This window comes from Parasteatoda tepidariorum, chromosome 2 (genome assembly GCF_982258835.1).
Source record: "Parasteatoda tepidariorum strain Cologne lab strain chromosome 2, Ptep-v5.0, whole genome shotgun sequence".
In the NCBI taxonomy this organism is placed as follows: Eukaryota; Metazoa; Arthropoda; class Arachnida; order Araneae; family Theridiidae; genus Parasteatoda; species Parasteatoda tepidariorum.
The window spans coordinates 101951933-101967913 of NC_141756.1; the positions used below are offsets into that span (position 1 = coordinate 101951933).

The window sequence follows — 15981 nt, forward strand, 5'->3', positions numbered from 1 at the left end:
AAAAGATCTAATATCAATTGATTTAACTGCCAAGATTATACTTTCTATAAATTTTTAATTTGATTCACATTAAAGCTTTGAAAAGAGTTAAAACTTTTAAAATAAATAAACGTTTAAGTAACATATGTGCAAAAACATGTAATAAGCAATAAACTATCTGAAAATTATGCCTTTTCAAGTTTCTAGGGATTGCTTTTCGGATTTTTCTTTCTATTGACACAACATTCAGCTTTATATGAAAATGTTAATTGACATTTATTTCATTTGTAGAGCACACTTTTATTCTAAAATATCACATGCAACATTTTACAAAAGTTATTAAAGACTCAGTTTAAAAGTACAAACAGACAAAGAGAGCAGAAATTACTGACAGCAATCTACAAAGAGTATGAAAAACACTTCATATTTAAAAAGTGAAACACACATATCAACATTCTAACTTTATTAATTTTAATTCTATCTTTGATTGAATCAGAATAATGGTTTTTATCAGAACAGTGGTGTAAGCGTTGCAATTGGGAAGGGGAGTACTTGAACATTCCTAAAGAATATATAATATTTTTAAACATTAGTAATATAAATTCATCTCATAACATCTGTAACAAATTGTAAATCACTAGTTTGATTATTTGAACAAAGCAAAAATAGCAGAAAAAGAATCTTCTAATATTGATAAAGCAGTTACAGGAGTAAATTCATCTCTTTCAGGGTTTTAAAAAACATTAACTTACAATTTTTTTAAACTATTATTATCGTTACTTCAGCAGATTAAACATGCCTAATTATCAATCAAATTATATGTACAAACAAATGCCATATGAAACTAATATTGTTTACAAGGGAATCTTAAAAAAAAAATTCAGGTAAGGCAAATGTTCCTGTTGGTTTTTGCAAAAAATAGAATAAGCTTTCTCTTTTGAGGAAATCTGTCTTTGAGTCTGGCAGAATTTACATTAAAATTGTTTAATACTTTTATGCAGCATTCAAAAAAGTTTTTAAATTTGGTTGTGAATTTGAAATTATGAAAAAATGTTTAAGCTATTTAATTTTTATATATTAATTTTGTTGGAATAATTAATTTGGGAATAAGCCCAAAATTGATTTTCACCAATTCAGTAAGACCGTAGACCGTATTTTGAAACAAATCTTTAGACAGAATCTATTTTGCAAGTCTGTGTGTTTATATGGTTTCTACAATGCTTATAATTCATTCATAAAAACTATGTTTTTGACAAATATTATCATTTACAAATGTAACTCATATTAACAACATAACAGGTACTATGAATAAAAAAATAAGGGAAAACAATCTTAATTTTTTAAAGCAACAGCATACACAAACCGGCTACAATTAATTTTAGTCCTACTCTTTATAATCAAAGTCCTAATTATCTGATAATCACTCATTTGAGTTTCACTGTTTATGATGCATGCACAATTCCGATGAAATAGAACAGTTTATACCAGATTAGTAATTGAAATGAATAATGCTAGAGGTAAACATTTACCTTTGCAATAACCAAAACTTTTTAATTACATATAAGTACACAATTCAATAAATAATTATACAGCCATCAAAAACTTAATTGCTCAAAAGTGTAAAATGTAAGGGATCATAAAATCCATCATGTGTATGATTTTTTGACAAAAATATTTCTCAAGTGCATGTTTAATTCAATCTTATTAAAAAAGGAATTTCATCTAAATATGTGTTTTTCTAACGTTAAACAATCTCAATCTTAAATGTTCGTTATTTTATAAGGGGGGTTGCTACATTTTTTAACACCAAAATATGCTGAATACAAATACTTAGTCAAAGCTGGTATCAGCTAAGATTATCAGTACACCTCAGTATCTAGTCACTATTTACTCCTCAAAAAAGATCTTGTAGTAAATTTTCTCTTACTAGTTTAAAAATTTATTTGAGGTTTATTTATTTATTTTTTTTTAATGTACTAAAAGCAATATAGTGTGTATTTGTAAGCTTTTTTAGTTTAAAAAAATATATAAGGTTTTAGAGTTAAAATAAACACTGATAAGCTGTAATTCGTAATTGGAAATTTTTATATTTAAATTAAAAAAAAATTTAAAAAATTCGAGTAATTTTAATTTAATATGTAAAGATAAATTCATACTTTACATTGAAATACAAAAATTAAATAATTTCAAAATCAATAATACAATTTATTCCAAACATCAAATAATCATTTTTCACATGGTTAAACATTAAAAAACTCATTCCATCAAAATTAAATATCTTAAACTCTAAAAATATTGATCCAATCTTTTAAAAATTATAAAACCAATGGAAAACAAAAGCATCATCATTATTTATGCCAAGTAAAATATAATAGACTAGATAATATTTCTTATAAAATAACAACACAAAAACATTAAAAATATATATATATATCAAAATGCGTGAAGGGAAAAAAGTTTTTTCTTCACAAGTAATTGACATTGGAAGCATATTCAGATTCAATTTGAGAACAAACTTGTGCCTTCCACATAGAAAAAACATTTTCTAACCGAGGAATGAAAAATAAGGGAGGACAGGTAGAAAGTCTATAATTATAATTCCGTCGTCATACAGGAAGTGAGTGCTTGCACCCTCTTTGCATTGCAGCTACGGCATAGAATGTGGTCATCTAATGGATAGCAGCTTCCCTCTGCTTCTGAGGACAATCTTAAACCACAGTCCTAGAGTAAAGAAAGAGTAGAAATTAATTACTAATTAAATTTATTATTGTAATAATTTATCAGAGGAGTACAGGGTGCATAGCCAAATCTTTCAACAAAAATAAAGCATTCTTTAAAAACGTTTTAAGCACTCAAAAAATAATTTTAAGCACTATGAACATTAACAAAATGCAAAATAATTTTCCAAGACTTTACATGATCATGATAAAATAACTAGTTTCTGACTAAGAACCCTTTTTCTTGATTAAATTAGCCACCATAAAAAGACAGAGATTTTTCGATTGGATTTCAGAGGAAGAAAAATGAAACCTGAAATTGAAAACATGCAGCAGAATTTTACTTGAGAGTGCTAGAATCTCATCGAACTCAGCTCAGTAGACGCACGTGCGGCATGGCACATCAAACATGTAAAATCATATGTTCACTATCATATCATATGTTAATCACTATATATAATCACTATGCTATGAAATCGAAAAGGGAAAATTAAGCACTTTTTAAGAACACCTAATGAAAAAAAGCACCTTTAAGGGCTTTTAAAAAACGCTACACACCATGAAGTAAAAACAATTTTTGGGGGGACTCTCAGTTTGCCAATAAAAGTAGGAAACCCATTATAAGGAGACATACCGACAAAGAAAACCAGATTTAAGTTTGTGACATTAGGTCAGAGACAGGAGGGATAGGCTTATGTGCCAGTCAGGCTTAAGTTAGAACCAGGGTGCATGATATATTTATGGTTTTAATGAATAGATTTTTTAAAAAAAACTCAGTTTGAAGAATCAAGTATCTAAAGACTACAATCCAGAGCCATGGTGGCTCAGAGGATAGAGCGTTCGCCTTCCAATGAGGTAAACCAGGTTCGAAACACAGCGCTGGCTGGTCAATACAATTTCCTCCACACCTGTCTCACAACTACAACAGTGCAGATGAAAAATATCCTCAGTGGTAGACGGATTATGGGTTCGAATCCCCTTTCCATCAGGCTAACCGAGAGTGATTTTTGTGGTTTTACTCTCCGTGTAATGCAAATTTGAGTTAGTTCTATTAAAAAATCTTCCACAAAGGCAAATTTCTAATTATACTTGGTCCCGGAGTTCCCTTGTCTTTAGTATTTGGTCCAAAATTACAAGGCTACAGAGTTGAAATAAGTAGTAATAAACCCAGAATTGGGTTGACTGTTCAACGACGGTTATAAAATAAAACAAAATCCACATTTTGAAAGTTTGCCTGTGAGCATTACTAATTCAGCTAATTTGACTAAACTTACACTGTACAACAAACTCTTGTATCAAAAGTATTTCACTAGATCTGAAATGAAAATTCAAGTTCATTCAGAAGCAACAGAGCTCAAAATTAGAAGTGGCAGTTCCCTAGATCTACAGTTGAAGTAAGGAATGGTGTTTTCGTTTTTTGATTTTCAATCTAGTGTTTTGGGCTGTATTATTGTCATAAGTACCATATTTTATCATATTTGTGACACATTCACTGTATTACAATTTTTGATTAAAATTCACTTACTTTCAGTTTGTTAGTATGATGAGCTATTGTGTGGAAAAACAGGATCAACATACTTAAAAATGCCATACGAAACAATTAAAAATAGTACAAAAATTTTTTAAAATTATTTTTAAATTTCTAAGGTTGAAAGAAAGAGTTTTTACCCCTTTTCTTAACATTTTTGCTGGTTAAGTTCGGACTTAGTGAAGCAATCAGAGCAGTCCTTGTTTAAATTTTAAAAAAATTAAGATAATCATGTTTTCGATAAAGATTTTAAGTAGTGAGAGTAAAAGCAAAATTTTACTAAAGAAGATAATTTTTTAAAAAAAACATTACTACTACACGTACTAAATGCTATTATATTAAAAAGCAATGCCAAGATCAGAGATAAAAATGTGTAGATAAATCTTAAATTTTTATTTAAGTTTTCTTTAGTTGGCAGCAGAAAATTTTATATTTTGAAAATTAAAAGTTAGTGTAATAAGAAAACAATAGATCCATGAAAATAGGATTCAAATTTTCTTGTTAGGCTAAATTATGCCTTACCTATTGAAACGCATTGCTATAAGCGAAAGCAGAGAGCACGCCGCACTTTACTATACTCATACTCATAATTTTAATTAAGAAAGCATTTTGTTTTATTTATGTTGCCAATACATATTCTACTATCCTTTGTGTGCAAACTATATAATCTTTATATTGAATTAATATTAAGAAATATAAAAGAAAAATCAGTAAATCTATTTTTTCAAAGTCATTTTGTGTTTTATAAGAATAAACAAAGATTGTGTTTGATATTATATTTACAGGTGATGTGAAAGTGGGAACATCCATAACTACCTCCTATCTAAAAAAAAAATCATTAGTATTAACTACTCTATCAATAGACTGGCAAGATCTGACAACAAAGAGAACTGTATGGAAAAATACTCTTGAGAAAGCCAAGGCCTAGGCTGTCATGTCAATAATGATTATTACTGGAATGGGGGTCGGGATAGCCTGGTTGGTAGAGCATTGAACTTGTGCTTATGAGAACAGGAGTTCAGATCCAGACTGAAGTATCCTCGTGTATTAAATGGTGACTAGTGCATGTATAATCTGTCAGGGTCACAAAGTCCTCCAAGTTCTCTTAACAAATCAATAACTCTGGGGGTAGTAATCCAGGAGTTCTCTTGTCTTCAAGATTATATTCAAAATTAAAGGGCTATGAAGTTGAAAATTGGTAGTCGTAAACTCAAATTTGGGTTGGGTGTTCAACAACGGTTATAAAATATTATTGCAATGCACTTTACAATAACAGAGCTCTTTAAGTAAAATCCTGATGTAAAATCTAAGAGAAACTCACTTTCATGGCAAATTTGAGCGAATCTATTAAGAAAAAAACTAGCCTAACAGCTAAACAGTTAACCTAAATATGTTGTTAACATTGAGTTGATCCTTGCACAAGAGCAAGAATAAGATACCACAGATATTGTAAGTGGTATTACAAAAAATAGCCAGAATTGAAAGATACATATTCTTTAAAGAACTTTCTCAGAATTTTATAAAGATGTACAAATCCTCCAGAAAAAAGTAAGTACTTGATTAAATGATGAATGAACAAAAGTAGTTCAAATATCCCCGATTATGAACTTTATTTTAATTAAATTCACTGGAAATAAAATCATTTTTAGAGATTTTAATATAATCTTTACAGATGTAATTATTTTTCACAAAATTAAGTTTTAGGCAAGTCATCAGCTAATATTCAAAAGGGATAGAATTTAAATAAAAATTTTTACCTCACATCTGTAGCAATGAACATGAAAACTGCGATCAAGAGCAACCACTCTGACAGTTTCATCCTTTCCAGGTTCGGGCATAATCGGCAAGTTGCAAACACAACACCGAGGTGCGAATTTTCTGAAATAAAAATAGATTTTTAACAACTTTGTTTCCATGGTTGTCATTAGAAATTCAAAATATTACATATAAATAAACTTTTCTAAAATCACTGGATGTATTGTAATACACTGAAAATAAAATCCAACATTCATTTGTTATGAAATATCAATTTTATAAGAAATGAGATAAATGTAAATAACTCTATACCAATAAAATTTGCTAGCTTAGAACCCTATTCGAGCAAGAAAAAGTGCTCATTGTGTGTACTTTAATATTTAGTTTTTTCTTGCTGTGTGAGATAAATTCAGTGAACAATGCTAACATGGTCATATGGGCAGACTGTGTTACCAAATTAGTATTCCTAAGGTTATCTAAAGTCAAATGTTTATTTTGGTTATAGCTATGGTTTTAAAAATGCTACTATATTATAAAACTAATTGGGTCGGCTGTTTAACAATGGATATAAAATAAAATATTATAAAACTAGATCATTTTAAATTAACGGCAGTTGATATAAAAAAAAAAGTTTCGTTAACTGAAAAGCAAAATTAATCTATGGCAGGGATGGCGAACCAATGGCACGTGATTCAATATTTTGGGCACGCCACCGATCACAAAGTTCACTATGAAGCACATTAACAATTAAATTAAAATTCACAAAAAATTAACAAGCTAACAATAAATAACTAGCAAAAAAAATTTACAGTTCTGCTTAAACTAACATCTTATATCCCTAATATAAGTTACTTGTCATCTAATCTGCAACAATGGAAGTCACACTGATGTCACTTTAAGTTGAATTACGCTTATAACTTAGACATTGCAAAATGTACTTTTTTTTTCAGTAAAAAAAGAGTTTAGAGTTGATAGTATTTAATATTATTATTTACCCAATAATCACGAAGTCAAAACTATTTGTCAGCATGTCTATGACCTCATTAAGCAATTTTTTTTTTAAAAAATGGCACGCTGGTGCATAAAGGTTCGCCATCCCTGATCTATGGTAATTCATTGATTAGATTGCCAGTATTATTATTGATGTCACTGATAGATAATTTTTGTTTTGCTTACCAATTAAAGTAAAATAATATAACTATACTAAAAAAAAAGAACTACACCACCAAATTAATATTTCTAAGGTTACCTGAAACCCTGAGTTTATTTTGTTAATATAATTCCTTTAAAACATGTTTTTATAAAGGGTAATTGAAATGGAAAAAAGTAACTAGATATTGAAATGAAAAACTAGTGGGAAAGTGGTATCAATTTATTGATGAGAAACATAATCAAACATCATTGGCGTCAATAATAGTATGACGATTTTAATTTAATTAATAGATGTACAGTAAAATAATAAAAAATATATAAGATGTACTACAAAGCAAAATTTATGAAATAAAGGTATATTTACTCATCTAGGAAAAACATTAAAAAAAGCTAAACTACTATTGGCCCCAATGCTGATTAATTAATGTTGGTAATATAGATTAATTGAAATAAAAAAAAATAGCCTATGTACTCAAAAGCAAAGCTAATGGTGAAAAGCTACTTATTCATTTACAGGAACCATAGAAAATCACCATACATAGATAACACATAATAAATTTTGATAATGCCTACTACTGGTATTATGCAACTGGTGCAGATTTAATAAGAATTCTACGAAGGATTTCTGTAGTTTCAGAAAATATATTTCCAGTAGTATAAAAAGTAGTGTATTAATACTTTAATGAAATAGAATTAAAAGACCTTTTTTCTACCTCTACAATATTTTAATTGCAACAGTATATCAAAAATCAGATAGAGAAAGGACCATGCTCTAAATTCCTTACAAAGGTCTTATAAGAATTTTATTTGATATTAAAAATTTTTATTTCTAACAAATTTAATTTCTAAAATATTTGATTTCTAACATAGTTAAAAAAAAATTTCATGCATTTATTGCATGCAAGATGACTTGCACTTAGCAGAAAGCAGAGCTTTGTTTGGCATAAAGAGTTTACTACTTCATACTTAGAAATTTGCTATTCAACAGAGGGGAATAAAATCAAACAAATGAAGAAAAAAAAATTGCAACTAACTTTAAAGCAAGCTCAAGATAAATATGAATTCAATTTATAAAATAAATATGTTTTAAATTGTCATCATTTAAGAAGTCAATCCAAAAACAAAAAATACTTCTTTAAAGAGAGGGAGGAAAAAAATTAGCTTAAATTATTTAATAAATAGAGCTGAATCATTTTTTAGGTTATTAATGATCAGAAGGAAATAGATTATAATAATTTTTATGCATGATTTAATAGTTACAAAGCAACACTGAGATTTGAATGGAAAATACTTACTTGTGAAAATCATCTATACAGTAAATTTGATTGGTAGCATCCACTGTAAATGGAATACCATCTAAACATTTTCCACAAACCACACAGGTGAAACAACTAGGATGGAATGGTTTTCCTGTAGCTCGTAATATCTAAAAATCAATTTTTATTTTAACAATCATTATTGTAAATATGTAATATACAATCCTAAGATTAGTAAGCTTTAATGCGGTACAAACATAATTTAGTGACGTAAAAAATGTAGACATGCAGAATGTTTATTTTATTGAATAAACTTATTTGTATTGTATTATCGACAAAATAATTATCACCTATCAAAATATATTGTAACAATTTCAGTAACAAAAAAAGTTAAGTAAAATTATTCACACTAATTGTTTAATATTAACATAAAAACATGATTAACACTTTTACATAAAATGCATATATTTTGACTAAATTTTAATAGTACATGATAAGAAAATACTAAATACCCAAGTTAAAATTGTAAATTTAATTAATAAATTTCGAACAAAACTATTTACGAAACTAAACATCCAACTGTTTTTCAATCAACATATATAAATTTATATTCAGGGATGAGAGTAGTCAGAAAGTAAAAAAGAGGAAATCCAAAAAACAAAAAAAAAGAAAGAAAGAAAAAAGAAGAAAAAAAATATATATATAAACAAAAATTTGACAAAAAGTGCGATTTTTAAACTTGTAAACCATGTGAATATAAATCCCGATATGAGACTTTTAAATCACGTTAATATGAAACTCTATATCGAATTTAAAAAATGCGAAAATACAAATCATGATTTTTTAATTTTTTGATCACGATGCATAATTTTTAAATCGCGCGATATTACAACCACAAAAACGAATCACGATATTGGATTTTAAGCTCACGTGAATACGAATTGCTACATAGGGCTTTAAAAGCTCGTAAATACAAATCGCGATATTGATTTTTTAAATCTCGTAAGTAAGAATCGCACTGTACAATATTTAAATCGCCTGAATAAGAACCGCAACGTTCAACTTTTAAATCAGGTAAATACGAAAATCGAGATTTGATAATAAAATCGAGATTTTAAAAATGCATAAATACAAAACACGATATTGGATTTTTAAATGTCGTAAATAAGAATCATAATATACGATATTTAAATAGCGTAAATAAGAATCGCAATGTGCAACTTTTAAATCAGGTAAATACGAAAATCGATGATTGATATTAAAATCGCGTGAATAAAAATCGAGATCTGAATTACGAAAATACGAGCTATCCAGCCGACGGATAAAAAATACGGAAAATCTTATTTTCTGTGCGTGAAATCGGAGAAAATAGCTAAAATAAGTAAAAATGCGGAAGGGTTAGCAGCTAGGGCGTAAATTGAATTTTCTGTTTATCTTTGAAAATCGTAAATAAATATAATTATTTTACTTCAATGACTGGATTTTAAAAAAAGGGATACTTATTTAAAAAAACGAAACTTTTAGAGAATCGGAGTTTTTGATAAAAAGGCTGAAATTCGAGACACAAAAAAAATCTCATCCCTGTATAAAGGTCAACCAGTTTTATCCCAAGGAAATGATTTTTAGAGAAACTTCAGAGGGAGGAAAAGGGACTTCAACAATTTCCCTGCGCGGAAAATTAAATTCCTCATAAAACATTTTAACTTGGGCAAAAAAAAAATTTCAGCGGAAATTAGCGGAAAAAATGGAAAAATCTGAAAAAAAGCGGAAATCCGCGAATCCGCGGAAGAATCTCATCCCTGTATATTAAACTTGATTGTTTTGAACCTAAAGTTTCTTGAAATATTACTAATTTCACTTCACATCAAATAATCAACATTATATACAAATATTTACTTACACGATCAAGAATTCTGCCTCCACAAACACAGCATTTTTCTAATGTGTTCTGGAAAATAAAAAATAAATTTCAATAAAAAAAAAATTTCAAAGAGAAGTAATGATATAGTGTGCCACAAACACTATGAATTCTAAATCATTATAATTAACCATACTTATCATTATCATAAATTTTCTTATTCATAACAATAAATAAAATTTCCCAATCATTTTACTGCAATTATAATAAATATACATGAGAAGATTTGAAGTTAAAAAAATGCTACAGTTAAAATATTCCAATTTTACTTGCCTCAAAAATTTAGACTCAAAAGTACATAAATTCAGATTTTTAACAAATAGTGCCAAGTTAGAAAGTTGTCACATATTCAGCTGTCATTATGATTCCTTTTAAATTTCCACAATACAAAAGCCAGAACAGTTAACGCATTAAGAAATTTTTAGAATTAAGAAGATAAAATTTGAGTATAAGTCTATTACAGAAATTTTAGCCCAACAAAGCCTATCCAAGTGAGATAGATAAAAAATTTCAGCCCATGGTAAGAATTACAAACCATAATTATGTTATGAAAAACTGCGAAAGACTCAAAAATCAAATGGGCCATATTGTTTTAAAAGAACTCATTTGTATTTGTAAACAAACTTATGAAACCGGATAAAGCAAAAAGTGCAAGATGGCCTAAATTCCTTACTCTAAATTACATAGATAGCTATTATAATTAATATAGTAAGCAAGACAAGTTTAGGCCCACAAGTAAATTTATACAGCTCTTAACAGTGTAATTTAAATGTAATAAATAGCACAGCAATAGGTACAAGCCGAGAAGAAGAATTTAGCAGACAACACAGTAGAGCATTGGGGTTCTTTTGGATTTATTGGCATAATCAGTTAAGACTTTTTTGAGTAGTTGTGAGAATTCAGTTGACAATCAAAACACACTTGATAACCATTTACTACCTTCCAGAGATATATGAAGTTGGACAAAATATATCAAGCAAGAGCCAGGATACATAAATTTACATCTATAAAATAATCTCTCACATCTAAAAATATAGCAGTTTTAAGCTACCTTTACGACCTGATCTAAATCAGTAAAAAAAAATTTGGTAATCGTATTAGGAGCTGTATGCGAGAACAGGAAGCAGTACTCATTAGTACTAAACACTGAAAAAAGTCATTAAAACAGCATGGTCGAATATCCATTTAGGAAACATGTATTATCTTTTCCTTTCAATGGAAAAAATTTGATTTTAATAATGGTTAATTAAATCAATTATTAAAATTTTGTGTTTATTTTCTCTGAATAAATATTGTCATTTGTGCCTGAACTTTTGGGGTAGTTGAAACCTGTAAAAATGAGTTCTTTTTTTTCTGCTTTAATTTTTTAGATATTGTTTTTGTAGATTGCTTTTTCTTGCTTAATCTTTTATCAATTATACATTCAGTAAAATTATTTGGGAAAAAATGTGTATTACTTTAGAATTTATAGAAATACAAATTTTACACGTGCACACAATAGATATTTTTTTTAAAAATTTCTTTTAAAATTATTAACAAACACTTTGTATACCCATTTAAATAATTCCAGCAAATATGAGAATAGGTAAAAAATGAAATTTAAATACATTTCATACATAAAATTTACTTATTCTTTTATAAAAATAATAATCATTTTAAAAACTTCAGGGATAAAATGGAAATGGCTAATATTATGTCACAGTTGCAAATCTTGATTTGCGCATTTTTTTTTTTTTTTTTTCTTCAAATGAACATTTTCTTTAACTTAAATATCTCATTCTTAGTTTAGTATTGTAAGTAATAAATATAAACTATTTTCACAAGCACCATTTCCATTTTGTTTTTGGTTACACTAGCTTAATAAAAAATTACATACAAGTTAGAAAAATTTGCATTAAATGTAAATAAAAATGGCTAGAAAGTATTTTCATTTATGTCTTTTGATAATAATGTGAATTCCCTTAAATATTTGTTCACTGATGTTATGCCACCAATAATGTGGATAATCAAAAGTTCACTGAATAGAATTTATTTACTATGAATGTCATTCTTATTGTCAGTCTGAATTATTTAAAAATGTCATTCTTCACATAATATCAGTCCACACTTATTTTTAAGGCAATATAAATAAATGCAAGTTAAATTCTATATAAGTAATAGACATTTCCTTTCCTCTTAATAACATTAATTGCTTGAGAAAAATATTAAGAAATAGATTGTATGTAAAAGAAGAAATTAAATACCAAATAATCATCTTCACAAAAAGGTTTTCCATCTTTAGCATAAAAGGGTTTTCCTCTTAGTTCTTTGTCTAAAATACGAAGAATTTTTTTTTTAAAAAAAACAATAAAACACAAACAAAAATATGGATGTTAATTCAAAAGAAATTTAATTATAATTTTAAGATAACTTTTTCCTGCAAGCAGACAGGGATATGGTATGCTTTTGGAAACTTCATTATATGTTTGTTAAGTTCCTTAAAGTTGTCAAGCTTTCATGTAAAAAATAAAATAGATTCAATGTAAATTAATTCTTGCATTGAATAGTAATAAGACATATCATAAGACATAGACATAAATTCTTGCATTGAATCATGCATAATTTATTTTATTAATGCAAAAAGTAATTTCAATGCAGCTGTAATCAAGATATAATTATTTTCCTACTTGTGTAGCTATAATACTTGTTTTTACTTCAAAAAAATTTTATTTGTTCATAGGGCTGCATTCATATATTTACAAGCTATGAAATAAACTTTCAATTCTACATTAACTACACTTATAGCATAGAAAAATAATAGAATACCAACTTAGAATAATTAAGTTATCCAAAAATAATTAAAATAAATACGAAAAGTTTATAAATAAGAACATTTAACAGTGACATAAAATCTACTGTAACTAAATAAATTTATATATTTATATAGTTTTGCTTTATTATTTTTTAAATGTTTCACATAATGTAACTCTATGGTATTTAAAAAGGATTTTTTTTTTATCATTGCATAATTTAGTTTATACTAATTTTGTATAGTTAAAAAGAGTTGACAATATTAAGAGCATGCAATGACTTTCTAAACTATTGTAATTTCATAACAATTACATATTCACTGTAGTTCAATAGAAGTAGAGATTTCAGGCATAATTTTTTTTTTCATTGCTTTTGATTAAATTCAATAAATAGAATATTAAGATATTCATTTTGCTTCAGAAAACTAACTTTTGCTAAGATATTCATTTTGCTTCAGAAAACTAACTTTTGCTAAGATATTCATTTTGCCCATTGCACGTGCTAAGTGACTTACACATAGCATTTTCATAATCGCCACTCGCGAGTCTTAAATGTTTTTTTTTTTTTAAAAGCAGTAACAATTAGTTAATTTACATAACAAGTTTAAAACTTGCAACAAAATAGTTTGATTTTATGAATTGAAGCATATTTATACATAACAGTATATATAAATTAAAGGGTAATTAAACACTTACAGCATACATGACATGTAAAGCAAGCTATGTGGTAGACATGTTCCATTGCAGTACAACCACTACCTTCACCCAATACTTTTTCACCACATTTATAACACATACCTGTAAAGAGAAGTGAGAATCAGAAAAAATAATTGCGATACAGTAGGGAACCGATTATCCGGAACGATCGGGACCATCGCTATTCCGGTTAACTGATTTTTCTGGTTTTCTGAATTGCCACAAAAAGCAGTTTCCTTTTATTGTTAAACCCAACTAAAAAAAAATTATTTGGAAATAATCTTGAAAAAACGAAGTAATACACTAATGATTATTTCCAAAATGATGGTAAGGTAAACATCTTTCAAAAAAGAAAGGAAAATCCTAAAATCTTACGAGGAAAAAAAAATTCTTTTTTTTAAATGGAGGAAAAATTTATCAAATTTCGTTCCGGTTTTTTGGTTTTCCGGTTTACTGATTTCCGGATAACGGGTTCTGTACTGTACTAATATTCTTACCAAAAAATAAACTGAGTTCAGTAAGTCAGCAGCAGCAGAATATCAATAAGTCAGCATTATTTTTATGATAAAATGTTAAAGGAATTAATATTAAAGAGATAGCAAAATTAATGTGTCATAAGAAGTTTTAAAAATATGCAAGATGTGATAAAATCCTTGCCTTTTATACATGTTTTTAAAATCTTTGTCAAAGATGAAGTAAAAAAAAATACACATTAGATTTTGATAACTAATATTAAAAATTTATAGCTCAAAATAGATTCCCGTATTAATTTTAAGATACTGAAATCGTTCTTTAACAAAGAGCTGAATATTCCAATTAAAATATTATATTCTGAAGTTAATGGATAATAATTCTTGGAAATATATTCATTAAGAAAATCCCAAAAAATTCCTTGTAATCTGTAAGGCATCATCTGTAAAAATGAATTGAGATGGTTAAATTTTCCTTTTTTAATGACGTTCAATTAGGTTAAAGATTTTCTTGTAACCAATTCCTTTTCAGAGAACCTAAATAAGAAGCAGAACACAAGGCCTTTTCACAATATGTTTGCTAATGTAACTGCATCTGTAATGGCCAAACTTTAACACCTTCAATGGGGAATCCTTTTTAGTAAAGAATTTGCAGTAATATGCTGAATAAATATTAAAAGAAATCAACATTGGTGTAGTATGTTTACCAAAGAAAAAAGGTAGATATATTTACCAAAAAAATAAATAAATATGTACAGGTGGTCATGGAGATATGCAATTATTGAAATTAGTTATGTTTTGCCACTCTTTTAGAACTTTGTAAGATCCGTGTAAAATTATATTGAGGTATACTTTAAATTTAAAGTTAAGTGGCAAAAGACATGATTATTAAATTATATTAAGTTATTCCAGGTAAGTTGATTATTTAGTGTAATAAACTAAGTCTGATGCAAAAGAGAGATTACAAGGAAACTTGGAACTCATATAGATTGTGGAACTAACAATATGAACAAAAACAGAGTTAAAATACATAAGTTGAATTTGAATGTTAACAAACAGAAATGATGAAAACAAAGCAGCAAAAAATAAATAAATAAAAATTCCTTTAGTATCACTTAGCATTATCATTTACCTATAACAGGTATTTCTTCTTCCTCCTCCTCTTCTATTGAAAGCATGAGAATAAAAACAAAGCATGTTTTTCAAAACATTGTATATAAGAAAATTATTTAGTTCAGTTTGGTGCTCTTAAGATAAAAATTTTAAGAAATTTAATATGAATGATGATAAATACCTTATACAATGAAGTATTATTTACCTGAAATATGCACACAAGCTGAATATTAAAGAATATGAAAAAGAAATATTAGATGAGAAAAAAATACAGTAAGTTAAATCGTATAAACTACCCATTTTTCAGGAATCAAATTGTTTGCTTTACTGAAGGCTATAGATAACATAGGTATATTTATCTCAGTTGTTGCATTTGTCACTATAAGCTATTGCTAACTGTTTTGAATTTTATAAAATAATGAAAATATGCTGTGACAATATTGTAAATAAGTTCTTTCAAAATTTATATTATTTTGTAATTATGTGACATGAAAAAGATAAATTTCCTCTTTTACTCATAGTTATAGCAAAAATAAAAGTAGATTTTAGACAAAGAAATTTACAAGAACTGCTTTTGAAATGTAATTCAAGTATGTTTATAGTTGAGA

The 15981-nt window shown here is 27.3% G+C and overlaps 1 protein-coding gene across 7 annotated transcripts in view; it reads right to left on the bottom strand.

The window, feature by feature from the left end:
- Nucleotides 1-296: 296 nt before the first annotated feature.
- LOC107442239 (lipoma-preferred partner homolog) overlaps nt 297-15981 on the bottom strand; it is a 47738-nt gene continuing 32053 nt past the window's right edge. For 4 of the 7 annotated variants that reach the window (XM_087157905.1, XM_087157908.1, XM_087157906.1 and 1 more), the window contains exons 5-11: nt 15393-15425; nt 13791-13892; nt 12549-12616; nt 10288-10335; nt 8427-8557; nt 5982-6102; nt 297-2700 (exon numbers count right to left, since the gene is read on the bottom strand). In XM_087157905.1, the coding sequence (XP_087014031.1) occupies nt 2572-2700; nt 5982-6102; nt 8427-8557; nt 10288-10335; nt 12549-12616; nt 13791-13892; nt 15393-15425 (632 nt within the window). In that variant the 3' untranslated portion in view covers nt 297-2571. The remainder of the gene's footprint in view (nt 2701-5981; nt 6103-8426; nt 8558-10287; nt 10336-12548; nt 12617-13790; nt 13893-15392; nt 15426-15981) is intronic. The other 3 variants (XM_043051490.3, XM_043051489.3, XM_087157904.1) reach the window with 2 other exon arrangements.